At 36.7% G+C, this 16,539-nt stretch overlaps 1 protein-coding gene and 1 long non-coding RNA gene across 2 annotated transcripts; both read left to right on the top strand.

Annotated features, from left to right (window-relative positions):
* Positions 1–6,041: 6,041 nt before the first annotated feature.
* On the top strand, positions 6,042–9,045 carry LOC107827725 (uncharacterized). The gene is made up of 5 exons (XM_016654915.2): positions 6,042–6,359; positions 6,444–7,424; positions 7,524–7,827; positions 7,948–8,171; positions 8,476–9,045. Exons 1-5 carry the CDS (start codon positions 6,042–6,044, stop codon positions 9,043–9,045), a joined length of 2,397 nt encoding a protein of 798 aa, XP_016510401.2.
* Positions 9,046–11,709: 2,664 nt separating this feature from the next.
* On the top strand, positions 11,710–14,054 carry LOC142173274 (uncharacterized). Its single transcript, XR_012702887.1, has 2 exons — positions 11,710–12,137; positions 13,806–14,054. It is a non-coding gene; the product is annotated as an uncharacterized LOC142173274 (long non-coding RNA).
* Positions 14,055–16,539: the final 2,485 nt, after the last annotated feature.

The following is a 16,539-nucleotide window of genomic DNA, read 5'->3' as shown; positions in this document are numbered from 1 at the left end:
TTGTTCGCGTTAGAGATGCGGAGGCGAAGCCGCCTACTCTACAATTAATCCCCGTGGTCAATGAATTTCCAGATATTTTCCCAGATGAACTCCCATGCCTTCCTCCTGAAAAAGAGATTGAGTTTAGCATTGATGCATTGCCTGACACTCAACCGATCTCTATCCCTCCATACAGGATGGCCCCGACAGAGTTGCGAGAGTTGAAGGCGCAGTTGAAGGACTTGCTGGATAAGGGTTTCATTAGGCCTAGCACTTCACCTTGGGGTGCGCCAGTCTTGTTCGTGCGGAAGAAAGATGGGTCGTTAAGGATGTGTATCAATTATCGACAGTTGAATAAGTTTACAATAAAGAACAAGTATCCACTTCCAAGAATTGATGACCTGTTTGACCAACTCCAGGGTGCCAAGTATTTCTCCAAGATTGACTTGCGTTCAGGGTATCATCAGGTGAGGGTTAAGGAGAAGGATATTCCAAATACGGCCTTCCGGACAAGATATGGGCATTTTGAGTACTTGGTGATGTCGTTCGGGCTAACAAATGCCCCAGCAGCTTTTATGGATCTCATGAATAGTGTATTCAGGCCCTATCTTGATGTGTTCGTGATCGTATTCATTGATGACATTCTGGTGTATTCTCGTTCGGAGGCGGAACATGCGGGCCACTTGCGGATAGTACAAACCCTTCAGGATCATAAGTTATATGCTAAGCTCTCTAAATGTGAATTCTGGCTGAACTCAGTAGCATTCCTTGGCCATGTGATATCTGATGAGGGTATTAGTATCGACACTCAGAAGATCGATGCAGTGAAGAATTGGCCGAGACCTACAACACCGTCAGAAGTCCGCAAGAATCAGGAACTACCAACAAAATTGATAATATAAGAATAAGAGAAGTAACATCAATATCAATCGTTTCATAAGAAGGGCAGCAATGTAAGTACTGCTAGCTTCTAAGAGTAGAGTATCTTTGGGAGCTCGTTCATTACATTATGTACAATCGGAGTCGTGCAAAAGAATGAAGGGGATAGCCTCACATACCTTGTATATACTGCCCAACCTCAAGCTATGCAAATGTCATGACTCCTTAGTCTACAATAAGACAAATGACACTATCATTATCGTTTAAGCATCGTAACTATTATGTATCGACCGCAACCTATTTTACGATGAAACGGACAGCACCTCCCCTATTTATATGACTTCCCACAAGTCAATACAATCACCAAACAGCCCAAACAACATCATTAATAATCATATTGAGCCTCCAAAACAGTCCACCAACCAACAACATTACTACCAAGCCTTTCAATATATATTTCACAAGTTCTAGCTTCAACGACTTAGCCGCAACTTAGATAATCTTAAATATATATAGAGTAAGAGGTTCCTTACCTTTAAACATAAAGAACAACTCCAATTTGACCTTAATTTTCCACGAAATATCCCTTCAATTCTGCCACAAGAACAAGGAAGCGAAACTAGCAATTAATTCGGATTTTTCGGCACTAGAATTACTTTAGAAGACTTGAAATCACCTAGGGTTGATATTAAAAACTTTAAGGTGTATTTACAGAACATAAAACACTTAAAACAACCTCCCACACGAGCTGGAATAACACAAAAATCAGCAACAATAAGAAGAACAAGAAACTTACTAGCGCCATGGGATTCCCGACATTTGATTTGTGTTGTTTGCCCTTTGTTTGGGTCTTGGATCATGAGAGAACCTTGAGAGACTGTTTTTAGGGTTCTAAGGTTTGAATATACTGAAAAATAATGACTTAAAATGGGGTTGAGGTATCATATATATATATATATATATATATATATATATATATATATATATATATATATATATATATATATATATATATATATATATATATATATATATGTCTTAAACCACCTATGTGGGCCCCATAGAGAGCTGTTTGGCGCACTCTCGCGAAAATGTGAATATCTCTCTATTCCGAGATCGTATTGACGAACGGTTTAATGTGTTGGAAACTAGACTCATAGATCTTCAATTTGATAGGTATATCACCCCATAATTCCAAGTACATTGGGAGAAAAATATAGTAACATTTGACCCAAAGTTTAAGTAAAATTATAAACGTAAGTTGCGACAACTTTTATCGACTTTTGTTTCATAACTCGCTTGACTTCAAGACTAATGATACGGATATTATATGATTCAAATACATTAAAACAAGACCTCTTGGGACAATTAATCACCTCTAGTGTTACCCGAAAATACGGGTTACAACATCTTTGATTCGTTTAACTTCAAATACTTGTTAACCACTCTTATACACCCTTGTATCGTTTAAGACCAATAGGATTAACTTCTTATCATCTCAAAGATAATCTCTTCTTCGATTTACGTCGACTAACTTATGACGTGATCTAAGGTACGCGAATGTGGGTTGTAACACCCTCTCCCCCTTAGGAACATTCGTCCTCGAATGTAAGGGTTTATGGGTGTCTAATTCATCGTGGATTCCGACGGAGATTTCCGGCTGAGTTTCCCCTATAAAATGGACACTAGCCAAACTTGCAAGTAGTTAAACCCAACCTATGGCCTTACAAGACTATACAAAGCATTATGGATATGTACATTATCTGCATATCACCATTTTGTATTAAAAAAAAAGTATTCACAAGCTATTGCTTACCTCATAGAGCCGTTTCACCTTATAATGCGTCCTTCTTTCCCCCGGTATCCTCGTTATTTTCACTCTGGAATAGGTAAGGGTATTTAGACTTCATCTCCTCTTCTGCTTCCCATGTCATTTCTTCTATATTCTTGTTCCTCCATAATACTTTGACGGAAGCTACATCCTTTGTTCTCAGCTTGCGGACTTGTCGATCTAATATAGCCACTGGCACTTCATCATATGATAGATCCTTTGTAACTTGTACATCTTTGATAGGGACGACCCGAGAAGGGTCTCCAATACATTTCCTCAACATAGATACATGGAATACCGGGTGGACAAATTCCAATTCAGATGGCAATTCTAACTCGTAAGCAACCTGTCCAATTCGTCGAAGAATTTTGTACGGCCCAATATACCGCAGACTCAACTTACCCTTCTTCCCAAAACGCATAACACCCTTCATCGGCGAGATCTTTAGGAAAACCCAATCATCAACCTCAAATTCCAGATCACGACGCCGGACATCGAAATAAGACTTTTGCCTGCTTTGTGCCGTCCTCAGTCGCTCTTGTATCACTTTCACCTTCTCAATGGCTTGGTGAATCAAATCTGGCCCATATAATTCTGTCTCACCGACTTCGAACCATCCAACTGGTGATCTACATCTCCTCCCGTACAGTGCCTCATACGGGGCCATTTTAATACTGGAATGGTAGCTATTATTGTAGGCAAATTCTATAAGTGCAAGATGGTCATCCCAATTCCCCTTGAAATCTAGAACACATGCTCGTAGCATATCTTCAAGCGTCTGAATGGTACGTTCAGATTGTCCGTCAGTCTGCGGATGGAATACAGTGCTGAGATTTACTTGTGTGCCTAAACCCTTCTGAAAAGACCTCCAAAAGTTAGCCGTAAATTGAGCTCCTCGGTCTGATATAATAGATACCGGCACACCATGAAGCCTAACAATCTCCTTGATGTACAACTTCGCATAATCTTCAGCCATGTAAGTTGTCTTAACTGGCAGAAAATGGGCAGATTTTGTAAGTCGATCAACTATCACCCAGATGGAGTCAAACTTATGATAAGAGCGAGGTAATCCAATAATGAAGTCCATATTAATCGCCTCCCATTTCCAGGTCGGAATCTCTATATTCTGAATCAATCCACTAGGTTTCTGATGCTCGATCTTTACTTATTGACAATTAGGACACTGGGCTACAAATTCTGCAGTAGACTTCTTCATGTTATCCCACCAATACTGCTCCTTAACGTCATGATACATCTTTGTCGAGCCAGGATGGATAGAATATCGGGACTGATGAATCTCAATCATAATCTTCTCTCGCAACCCTGCCACACTAGGCACACATAATCGGCCCTGGTATCTCAGTGTCCCATCTCCTCCGATCTTGAAAGCTATAATCTTACACTGCTGAATTCCCTCTCTCAATATTACTAAGGTAGGATCTTCATATTGCCGTGCTTTTACCTCGGCTACCAAAGATGATTCTGCTGTATTCTGTACAGTAACACCTCCGTCATCAGAGTCCAACAATCTGATTCTCATATTGGCCAACTGGTGAAGCTCTTTGGTCAACCCTTGTCTAACTGCCTCAATATGTATTAAGCTTCCCATTGACTTACGGCTGAGAGCGTCTGCCACAACATTGGCTTTACCGGGATGGTACAATATCTCGACATCGTAGTCTTTAAGTAATTCAAGCCACCTACGCTGCCTCAAATTCAACTCCTTCTGCTTGAAGATGTATTGTAAACTCTTGTGATCTGTGTAGATGTCAACATGGATGCCGTATAAGTAGTGCCGCCATATCTTCAAAGCATATATTACTGCAGCCAATTCTAAATCATGAGTCGGGTAATTCTTTTCATGCTTCTTCAATTGTCTTGATGCATAAGCAATCACCTTCCCACGTTGCATTAATACGCACCCCAAACCTATACCTGAGGCATCACAATATACCACATAACCTTCTATTCCTTTTGGGAGAGTGAGCACTGGCGCGAATGTCAATCGATTCTTTAGCTCCTAAAAACTATGTTCACAAGCATCAGACTTCTGGAACTTGGTAGCTTTCTGTGTTAACTTAGTCAATGGTGCTGATATAGAGGAAAACCCTTCTACAAACCGCCTATAATATCCTGCTAGCCCGAGTTAATCCTAATAACATGTACGAAGGATACCGACCTTACGTCACTCCGAAAGGTTCAAAATGTGATTCCAATGAGTCCAGCATGCATCATATATATATGTATCTATTTTACTCTACCGAGCCGCGCTATAGTCGGCCAGGTATGGCACCTATTGTGCAACCACTAATCAGTTGGGTTTTACCGAGCTCCACGTGGCCGGGTACGATTCTACCGAGCCCTATGATGGCCGGGTACGTTTTACCGAGCCTATTACGGCCGGGTACGATATGATGATGATGATGCCCATAAAGGCGTATGTTTTAAAAGTTTATGTATATATATATATGTATGTATCATGTATTTCATGTCAGTAGCCCTCAGAGGTTCATGTCAGTAGCCCTCAGAGGTACTCAGATGTCACAGGTTGTATATTCCCTATCACTGTTTACATTATTGTTCTTACTTATGCTTTCCTGCCTTATATACTCAGTACTTTATTCGTACTGACGTCCTTTTTATTTGTGGACGCTGCATGTCGTACTGCAGGTACTGATAGATGGGTAGACGCAGCTCCCCCACCACAGTAGGCTGTCCAGTTCAGCGGTTATTTGCGAGATCCCTTCTCCGGACTTGCCGTGGTCTTGGTATGCATTTTTGTTATAGACATTATGGGTATGTCGGGGCCCTGTTCCGGCAATGTTGTAGCACTTATGTTCCTTTAGAGGTTCATAGACAGGTGTCGACTTATGTATGGTTTAGAATGCCTTGTCGGCTAATTTTTGTTGTATAGTCTTTCATGGCAGCATGGTAGCTCGTACCTTATATATAGTTTCTTGACAGTCTTGTCGTCCCATGTTATGTATGTTCATGACATTATCTTTCATTGTTGGATGTTCATGATCCACGTCTACTATTTATATTGATCTTGTCGGCCCTTAAAGATAATAAGGAAGGTTAGATAAAATGTACGTTGGTGCTCGGCAAGTATGGCCCGGGTGCTAGTCATGACCCTCCAGTTGGGTCGTGACAGAGTTATTATCAAAGTTTGGTAATTTCTCTTCATTCTCATCTTTCGCTACTGCTTCCGTGCACTTGTGTGGGTTTTCGTCGAAATTTCACTAATTTTTGCTCGATTGTATTTAGTGTGGGTGATTTTGTCTCGGTGAAATTATTGTCTGATTGTTTGTGTGATAATCATAATCCGAATTTGCTTTAGTATAGTTGAAATATGGGATCTGTTAGGGATTCTACTAATTTCAACTCTTTCGGCACCTCTTCTACTGTCGAACCGTCTCATCCCTTATATATGTACCCTTCTGACTCCTCTGGCAAAATATTGGTGACTGAATCCTTTAATGGCATGGGTTATGGAGGTTGGAGGAGGAGTATATTATTAGGTTTATCCTGCAAAAATAAATTAGGAATTATTAATGGGACGGTCGTTAAACCAAATGAAAACTCTCCTCTGTTTGAACCATGGTGTCAATGTAATGATATGGTGACTGCTTGGATATTAAACAGTTTAGAGACGGAAATTAGGGAAAGTGTTATGTACACCGAGTCTGCCCAAAAACTTTGGAAGTAAATTGAGCAACGTTATAGAAAACTGAATGGTACTAAACTCTTTCAGATCAGAAAAGACCTTGCTTCTATCTCCCAAGGTTCTTCAAGCATTACTTATTATTTTAATCGCATTAAGAAGCTTTGGGATGAGCTAGCATATTCCATCTCATACCCAGAATGCACATGTGGATGTAAGGAGGCATTTCAGAAGTTGGAGGATGAACAAAAGGTGCATCAATTTCTTATGGGTTTGAATGAGGCTTATTCTGGTGTTCGGAGGAATATCTTAATCATGAAGCCGATGCCTGACATTGATAGTGTCTATGCTATGTTAATTGAGGATGAGAGTCAGGTAGAGGTTCAGCCTGCTACTCCAAGTTTCAGTTCTGACTCATCCTCCTTCTCCACCGGGGTTCAAAAACCCTATACTTCCCGGGTGAATTTTGATGCTTCTAATAAGGTGAATTTTGATGCTTCCGGAAAAGGGAATTCTAATATGGTGTGCAGCTATTGTAAGAAGCTCGTGCATTTGATTGATAAATATTACAAATTACATGGATATCCCCCTAGTTCTAGCTCTAAATTCAAAAGAACAACAGCTTATGCTCATGTCTCAGATCCATCTCGAGCAAATGCGCCTGACAATCATGTTACTGAAGGATCTAAGGTTGTTCCACTCGATATTGGGGGAAATATTTTGTCAAAAGAGCAATATGAACAAATGGTTTCTTTGCTTCAACTAACCAAGCAATCTTCCACTCTTCAGGACCTTAGTGCCGCCTCTGTCAATTTTGCAGGTTTGATAAGTAGTGTTGATTTTAGTAATTATATATCTCATGCTTGCAATTTCTCTAAAGTATATGATAGTTTGTGGATCATTGACTCTGGTGCTACTAATCATAAGATACCTCATAAATCTTTACTTACTAATATCACACCTCTACCTTTGCCTTACCTTGTAACTCTCCCAAATGGGTATAAGGTTAAGGTTACCTGTACTAGATCACTTTCTCTTTCTGTCACTATTTCTCTTCCTCATGTGTTACCGGTCCCTTCCTTTCACCATAATCTGATATTTTTGCATCAATTACTTCTTCATCTCAAGTGTAATGCTTTCTTTACTCCTACTCTTTGTGCTTTGTTGCAGGGCCCTTTTATGAAGAAGACTCTGGTTCTTGGTAAACTTCAGAAGGGGCTATACATTCTTCAATTTAATGCTTTCTGTGATTCTGGTTCTTCTACTCTTTTCTCTGTAAATACTATAACTGCCAGTGTAAATAATTTGAATAAGAGCAGTTTTACTTCTTGTTCTTCTGTGTCTGCTCCTTCTGATATTGTTTTACCTGGTTTTGATGTTTCTGTTGTTTCTACATTGTCTGTTGACCATATGTGGCACTTGAGATTAGGCCATGTTCCTTTCACTAAAATGAAACATATTCCCTGTCTTTCTAGTAAATTGCCTCAAAAGCAAACTTTTCTTTGCCCTATTTGTCTTATGGCTAGGCAGTAAAGACTTCCTTTTCCTGAAAGTTCCATTCATTCTACTTGTCTTTTTCAATTAATACATGCAGATTTATGGGGTCCCTATCATACTCAAACATACAATGGCTTTAGATATCTTCTGACTATTGTGGATGACGTTACCAGGGCTACATGGTCTCACCTTTTGTCTTCTAAGGCTAATGCCTTCACTATTTTGAAATCTTTCATTCATATAGTTCATACTAAGTTTGGTTCCCCTGTTAAAACTGTAAGATCAGATAATGCATTTGAGTTGGGTAGTAGTTCTGAAGCTGTTTCTTTTTTTTTCTGCTCAAGGCATTATCCATCAAACTTCTTGTCCACACACACCTCAACAGAATGATGTAGTAGAAAGGAAGCACAAATATCTTCTTGAGACTGCTAGGACACTCCCTTTTCAATCCAAATTGCCTGTTAAGTATTGGGGTAAGTGTATTTTAACAGCAACATATCTCATCAATAGGTTCCCCGCTTCTTTACTTTAACATAAATCACCTTTTGAACTTCTGCATGGACATTCTCCTTCCTTCACACATTTAAATACTTTTGGTTGTTTATGTTTTGATATTGTGCCTAAGCCCTATAGGGACAAGTTCAAGTCTAGGACAGTTCCAGTTGTTTTTATTGGTTATAGTACTAGCAAGAAAGCTTATAAATTTCTGAACTTGTCCACTTCTGCTATTTTTCATTTAAGGGATGTAGTGTTTTATGAACATATTTTTCCTTACTCTAACTCCTCTGCTACTCAATTGTTCCCTCCTTCAGCTCCCTCCTCCCCTACTACTTCTCCTTTTTCTGTCTCTTCTTCTTCATCTTCTCCTCCTTCTTCAGCTCCCATTAGTTATGTTCCATCTTTTATTCCTCCTAGCAGCCCTACTACTTCTGCTCCGCCTATCAGAAGATCTGGTAGACCAACTCAAACTCCGGCTTATCTAAGTAATTATGTATGCACCAATGTTTCTGATTCTAAGGCTATTCCTTATTCTTCCTCTGAGAGTTGCCGGCTTGAGCCTCAATTCTATCATCAGGCTGCTTCAAATCCTGCTTGGCAGGAGGCTATGATGAAGGAATTTCAAGCTTTAGAGGCAAATAATACTTGGTCTATTGTGCCTCTTCCTTCAGGAAAAAAAGCTATTCCTTGTAAATAGGTGTATAAGATTAAAAAAAAAGGCAGATAGTTCTATTGAAAGATACAAAGGTAGACTAGACATTAGGGGTGATAATTAATAAGAGGGGGTGAATTTCACTGAGACTTTTTCTCCTATGGTCAAGTTGACTACAATTAGATGTTTGTTGACTGTGGTTATTAAAAGAAATTAGGTTATTTTTCAATTAGTTGTAAATAATGCTTTTTTGCATGGTGATTTGGACGAAGAGGTGTACATGAAGATACCCCCTGGTTTGTCTGTCCAGTCCACTGATAATTTTACTCTTGCTTTTAAACTTCATAAGTCTCTTAATGGCCTTAGACAAGTTTCTAGGCAATGGTATGCTAAGTTATCCGCTGCTCTTCAATCTAAGGGGTTCCAGCCTAGTTTAAATGATTACTCTTTGTTTACTAAGCTTTATGATGGTTATTTGACTGTGGTGATTGTTTATGTTGATGATATGCTTGTGTCTGAGGACAATCTCTCTAAGATATATTCTCTCAAAAGATTTTTGGATGCCCAATTCAAGATCAAAGATCTTGGTGAGATACATTATTTTCTTGGGCTTGAGGTTGTCAAGCAGTCCTCTGGTTTCTTGATCAACCAACACAAGTTTCTCTAAGACCTTCTATTAGAGTTCCATTGTTCAGATGTTACCCCCGTGGTGTCTCCCCTTGATCCTCATATTAAGTTGTCCTCTGAGGTTGGGGACTTTTTATCTGATCCTTCATTGTATAGACGGCTTGTGGGCAAACTGAATTTCCTATAACACACTAGGCCAGACATTTCTTTTACGGTTCAACACCTAAGTCAGTTCATGTCAGCCCTTAAATTGCCCCATTTGGCTGCTGCATACCATGTTCTCAGGTTCTTGGCTGGCACTCCAACTTTGGGTATTTCTTTCTCTAATTCTTCTGATTTTGATCTCAAAGGTTATTGTGACTTTGACTGGGCCGGTTGTGCTGATTTCAGATGGTCAGTCAGTGGTCTTATTTTGTTTCTTAGTGGTTGTCCCATTTCATGAAAATCTAAAAAGCAACCAACTATTGCTCTCTCTTCTGCTGAAGCAGAATATAGAGCCTTTAGGTTGCTGGTTGCCGGGCTTGTTTGGGTTGTTCGACTGTTGAGTGAGTTTGGTCTTGCAATTTGGTTCTTGTTGAGGTTTATTGTGATAGTCAGTCAGCTATCCACATTGCCAAGAATCCTATCTTCCATGAACGAACTAAACACATAGAGGTCGATTACCATTTTGTTAGGGATGCTTTAAAGTCTCAGCTTATCAGTTTACATTCTACTTCAACTTCTTCTCAGATTGCTGATGTTTTTACCAAGTCTTTGCTAGGTGTTCAACAACAGAGCTTCATTTCCAAGCTTGGAATGGGCTCCCCTTCCAGTTTGAGGGGGCTGTTGGAGTTCCAGATTTGTCTCAGCCCACTACAGAGTTCAACAGACCCAATAAGGGTGACCAGGCCCAATTGAAGCCCCTTCGACCCATTAGACTTAGTTTAATTATTCAATATGTCCATTCTTTTATTGTAAAAATATAAAGAGATCTATTTTTTTACCTTGTACAGATCTTATCAATCACTCAATAATATCATTTTATTTCTCCACACACTCATCTATGTTCTCTCTAAAACCTAGTGTTTGCATCACACATTTCATCAAATCTAGCTCGAATTCGGAATGTTATTATGTTGTCAGGTTGTCTTCCAATAAATCCAACTCTTTTTGTCTAAATTTTGTACTTTTCTTTGCCCAAGTTATACTTTGAAGCAAAGAATATAGACAAGCATGCATTTACATGTCCGAGGACTAAATTTTTCCTAATAATTTGATTCCAATAAAATTACTTACAGTTAATCTTGTTCTGGAAACATTCCCTCATTAAAGATTGAAACGGCCAAGGCTGTTTTCGAATACGAAAAAAGTCAATATTATTTCTCTAAACCTATCTTACTTGTTAAATCTGATTTTAATTTTTCTGCTATCCGAAGATAATTTTTGTGGCAACGATAAAGATTTTTTGATTGATTTTAAAATAGTGAGTAGTGACAACTGAATGCATACATTATACATTTGAATAATATTTTCTTAATATTTCATTCTAACAAAATCACCGATTCGTTTTTTTTTTTGGTTTTCTCGAAGCCAATATTATAGTTTCTGGAAAAGAAATAATCCAGACAATTTGAAGATATTTTCATATAGCACGAACGTCCAAATTTGTTTTCCCTAAATTATATTAAATCTTTTAAATGCTTTCTTAAATTCTAAGGCATCAGAATATTTTGAAATTTTACTATCCTTGCCCCATACTTTAGACCAATAAAATAAAGACGCGCATGCATTATATATGTGACAAATAGAGTTCCCTAACAATATATTTCTCATAAGATTACGGAATTTTCTTTTCGTGTCAATGTCGTAAATTCCTCATCTTAATCTAAAACAGTCAAGACCTTTCTTTCGGGTAATGGAGTTAGTAGTCATGGAAGATCGAGTTTAAATATTTGAGTGTATCGTGATATTGACTGCACATTGTAATTACACTCTATCATGCCTTGTGGTCCGTTAATATCCCTATCGTTATTTTTATTGTTAAAGTCTCACCTTTATTTAACGGCAGAATCTTTGGCCCAACTTTAAATGTGTTAGCAGGTTTTATTGGGCCACGTGGCTAACCCACCTAGCTCAGCTGAACCGCCCCATTTATCTTATAAGAAAATGGGGTTTTGCATGGTCCAGATGGAAGGATGCTCTCTAGCAAGCTGAGAAGAGTTTTCTTCATGTATCCATAATTCATTATATTTCTATACAGGGCGGAACTAATTTTTATTTTATACATATATTAGGCGTTCTTTCGCGTGTTTATCTGTTTTATTTTTTGAATATTTTTAGTAAAACTCCTGCTTCCGTCACTGCCTCTATATAAAACTGCTTTTTGGGGATCTTGGTTCTTGAATTGGTATGCAAGATGAGTACACGGACACAAGGATTGAGAATAAGTTGGATTTATGGATCAATCACTAATCAAAGAGCGATGTTTGATGAGTCTATCGGTCTGTTCTTAATAAGGGTAACTCAGTACGGTAAGTTTCTTTCAAAGAGTGACGACTTTCTGTCTTACCATTTTGCTTTGGTGCTTAAATAGTGATATCAACAATATAATGTTAATCTGGTGCATATTCATTAGGGAAGCCGTTAATATTGTTAAAACTTAAAAGAGTTGTATCACTTATCATATCAGCAGAGTGGAGACCTAATTTTATGTGTTTGTTTGGTTTGAACCTGTTACTACTTAATAAGATAAATTTTAAACTTTTAAAATTAAGTCATGTAGCAGTGATGATGCAACTACCCTTCTTGTCACATCAATTGTGTAATGTAGAAAATTATTTATTCATTAAACATGAGGAATAATATTAACTTAATAACTGTCAAGTTTTTAGGTTTGCATATCCATCAAGTGACTCATTAAGCTGCCATTCCATGTCATGAAGAGCCCCTTTTTCTCCTCTTGTTATGACGTTTTGGTTAGACACTATATTTGTTTTTTTTTGTTTTTTGTTTTTGTAATCAGTAATAATTTTTTAAAAGTGCATAATCTTTAAAGAGAGATAAATCTTCAAAATGGTGCGTAATTCAACGACAAAGTTATCGAACATATACTGTCAAGTTTCATAAACAAATTAAAGATGAAGGTTTCAAATGGGACGATTTTAAAAGCATTCACTATAACTATAACGAATATATGTTCTTAATTGAGACTAATTATTAGACGTAAAAATTACTAAATTACGAGAAAAATGTATAATTCTAAAACTTTCTACAATATGAAATATAAGAAAAGGGTTGGAATTAATAACATAGGGTTCAAAATCATATAAGCTAATTAATTCTCAATTGGTGCATTGATTTCGCTTTTAATTCTTTCAGTGTCTACTGTAAATATTTTGTTCCCCTTAAAAAATGTAAGGAAATGTTTCTTTTAGTATATATGTAGGACTCTAGCAAAGGTTGTGATTCAAAAAATTTCTTTCATTCCCTTATTTAAGATTTTTTTTTATATTTTCAAAAGACAAAAACTAGCTTGATAATCGATAAGTTTAACTAATATCAATTCCACAAAAGAGTGAAAATCATGACGCTAGATTGTCTTGATTATTGACAAAAAAGAAAGGAAAAACATGATGCAAGAGTTGTGGATGATGCGCAGCTGTTTTCTTTAATAAAAATACAAAAAACTTTTGAGGTGTTAGTTGAGTCCCTTCCGAATACAATGCATCGACATAGGACAACATAGTACGTAATCTTTTAGAATACTATTTATTTCGTCATTTATCCAAAGAAAAGAAAGATGGCCTGTTTATTGCGGTGTCATAGACTCATAGTGGAATAGACATCCACGTAATTTAGAATTTAGAGTTAGTATTTTCATAATGAATGTAATCTATTCATTGTACATATTTGGAATTTTTACTTTTGTATATGCATATATATTCAAGCCAAAAATAATGAGCTCAAACAAATCTAAAAAAACTAGCCTTAGGTCCACCTCTGATTATAAAAGAAGAAAAGGTATAATTGAGTGTGTGTATATATAGAGAGAGAGTGGTAGTCTGATGCCAACACGTACTTAGCTTAGCGTCCCAAATTCATGTGGCAATTTAGCAATCGAACTATATATCTCTTTGGAGTATTTTGATGAATTGGCTAAGTTGGCAATGACCTGACAAAATTGCTTTTTTTAATCAAAGGAAATAACAAGGACAAAAGAAAGAAGCATGTCCATGTACTTTTGCAGATGGACCAGCCTAGATAGGCAAGTGAAATTGAGATATGCCACAAATTCACTTCATATGTAATTTGATTGGAGAATCCACAATATAAAGAAGCTAAGGATTGCATATTTTTTCCCTAAAGTTTGAAAATCATATGTGCAACTTAGCAAAATTTCAAATAATTGTATTTCGAATTTATTATTTGGTCCGACCAATTTATTCCTTTGCATGTTGCCGTACCACTGCTTCTGCCTTTAACAACATTGATTCACTTCAAAGGTTTTGTTTATTTTTCCTTCTTTTATGCATTTGCTAAAATCTTCTGTTTTCATTTGGGTGGTCGAAAAACAAAATCCTCTTTATTATGTAAATGTATTATTGTAGGAATCGAGAATTCATGTTAAGATAATTGAGTTTGAGTATAGTAAATGTTAGTATATAAATTTTCTATTTATCTTTAATTATCTCTCTATATCCAAAATTGTGTATAATGTAACTGCAGCTATTTCACATGATTTTTTCAGAAAAATAAAACAAATCTTACACACTCTTGTAGTCCATTAAACATGCTATTATATGACCCTTTCACAGGAGTACAATAAAAAATTGCACATGAGATCTTTATAAAATTAATTCTTTATATTTAAATTGTAAGTGGGCATAGTAGATTATTTTATATGTACGCGTACCCGAGTCCGTATAACATATATAGATATCCACTCGTTTTTTCCGAGGAAATAAATCGTCTGCACGGTGTATTATTTGATACCATAGGCCATATGCATACGACGTACTATACAAGGATAGATCATATGTGATATTAGAAATTTCGTAGTCTTTACATCCTTCAATAATCAAAACAAACACATTTCTCTGAGTCCCATTTGGCTTTGTCCAGAAATGCCGCCCAAAACATTCTGCTGACACACAATTACAGCAATCATTGATCATTCTAACACATGGGCAGCCAGAGCAAAGAAGTAAAGACTAGAATGACTATTAGTACGTACTTTTGTGCTCGCAATATAGTTTACTTTAATATCTTATTTATTCCCATAATTTTGTGGATATACTATAGAAGTAAAAGTAAGGGTGTTCAAGTAGATTGAGGTGTCGACTTGATTAATTCTAATTCCCGCTTAATAGGACTAACAAAGGATAAAGGGTTTCTTATTAAGAGGTTTGAATTCTGAGTATATAGGATCTCAATAGTTTCAACCAATTGTCAGCATGTTGACTATTGTTCAGTTATCTCAAAGAATTTCAATAAATTCGAAACTTCCAACACCCAGGACTACAAAATGAGGCGAAATAAATAAATAGATAAATAAATAGCTATACAAGTGAAAGAATCAATTATTAAAAGCTTAGAAAAGTTAAAAAGCCGATCAATGCATTTACGTGACCACTTCAAAAGATAAAAAAGTAAGTAGTACAAACATTGTACAAGACTGACTTTAACAAAGTAGAGTAAATTGTATAATGGTTAGCATATCATAATATCATATCCTTTAATTTATTTTATTAAATGTTAGTTATTTTTTGAAAAATGTGAAGAGTATCTTCACGCAACAATAATTAATTCAATGTGACCAGCTTTTGCAAAAAGGCTTTGCGGATAAGATCAGACTCAGAGAAATAGTCTACTTCAAGGCTGCAGGGAGGACTACGCTCTGCAGTAGGCATCACTATTTATCATGTCAAGACGTTATTCCGGTTTGTTTTTGAATGTGATCAAAAAGATTCGACGAAAATCGGGTATACATTCGGAGAGAAGGATTAGTTCGTGTCTGGTTTAATGGCATAGTGCGATAAGTAAAATAGTAAATCATACATCCAGGTAGCGATCTTGTTGCACCATATACTTCAGCTAGGGAAATCCATAATCTGCACCTAAAAAGGAAAGATTTTTAGAAAATAGTGTTTGCGGCTAGGATTAAATTAGGATGTGGAACACTAAAAGTGTCAAGTTACAATGTTACATCACACAAACAATCAGTAATCCTTCTCGCATCTTTCGTCTCAATGGCTAACTCTTTGTTCTAAAGTCATATCCTAATGGTGGGGGACCTGCTTAAAGTAAGATTGGAAAATCCAGAATAATGAAAAGTAAGTATACACTTTGAATCTGGACCTCTATTTATTTATGGTTCAAACTTTTAGATGGCTAATTTAGTACTCCACTTTCATAGAAGCCTGCGGTCAAAGATTTTTCTATAGTTCACAGTCTTCAACAAAATTAAATTACACTATAAAAGTTTGGTACTATTTCATCTTAAACAAAACTGCTAATAAGAAAAAAGAGAATCCCCATCATTGACTAATTGACAAAAGTATGGCACAAAGTACACCATAATGAAGTATATTCTTTTTGTAAATCACATGTTTGTAGAATAAAAATCTAAGAAAACAAATCAATGGCTTAGTTTTCATGTGGAATGAACTATGAAGCATGGTTAGCACCAATTTTTGTTTCTCTGAAAAAAGTGAAGAAATGCCAGAGCATGCTCCTTTGAAATTTGGCTCACCATCTTGTACTTTAACAATAATATTAAGTAGGAACATGGGATAAGGGAGATGGAAAATAACATGCATATATAAAGCAAATAGCCAGCAAATTATTCAACCTTTTAGCTACTTCCCTACCCCAAAGTATAAGATCTTTGTACTAATCTATTAGTTTCCTAGTTAGTCCAAGAACATAGGGAAC

This window comes from Nicotiana tabacum, chromosome 19 (genome assembly GCF_000715075.1).
Source record: "Nicotiana tabacum cultivar K326 chromosome 19, ASM71507v2, whole genome shotgun sequence".
Classification (NCBI taxonomy): domain Eukaryota; kingdom Viridiplantae; phylum Streptophyta; class Magnoliopsida; order Solanales; family Solanaceae; genus Nicotiana; species Nicotiana tabacum.
The sequence above is the reverse complement of the archived record's forward strand: the minus strand, read 5'-3'. Positions and strand labels throughout refer to the sequence as shown.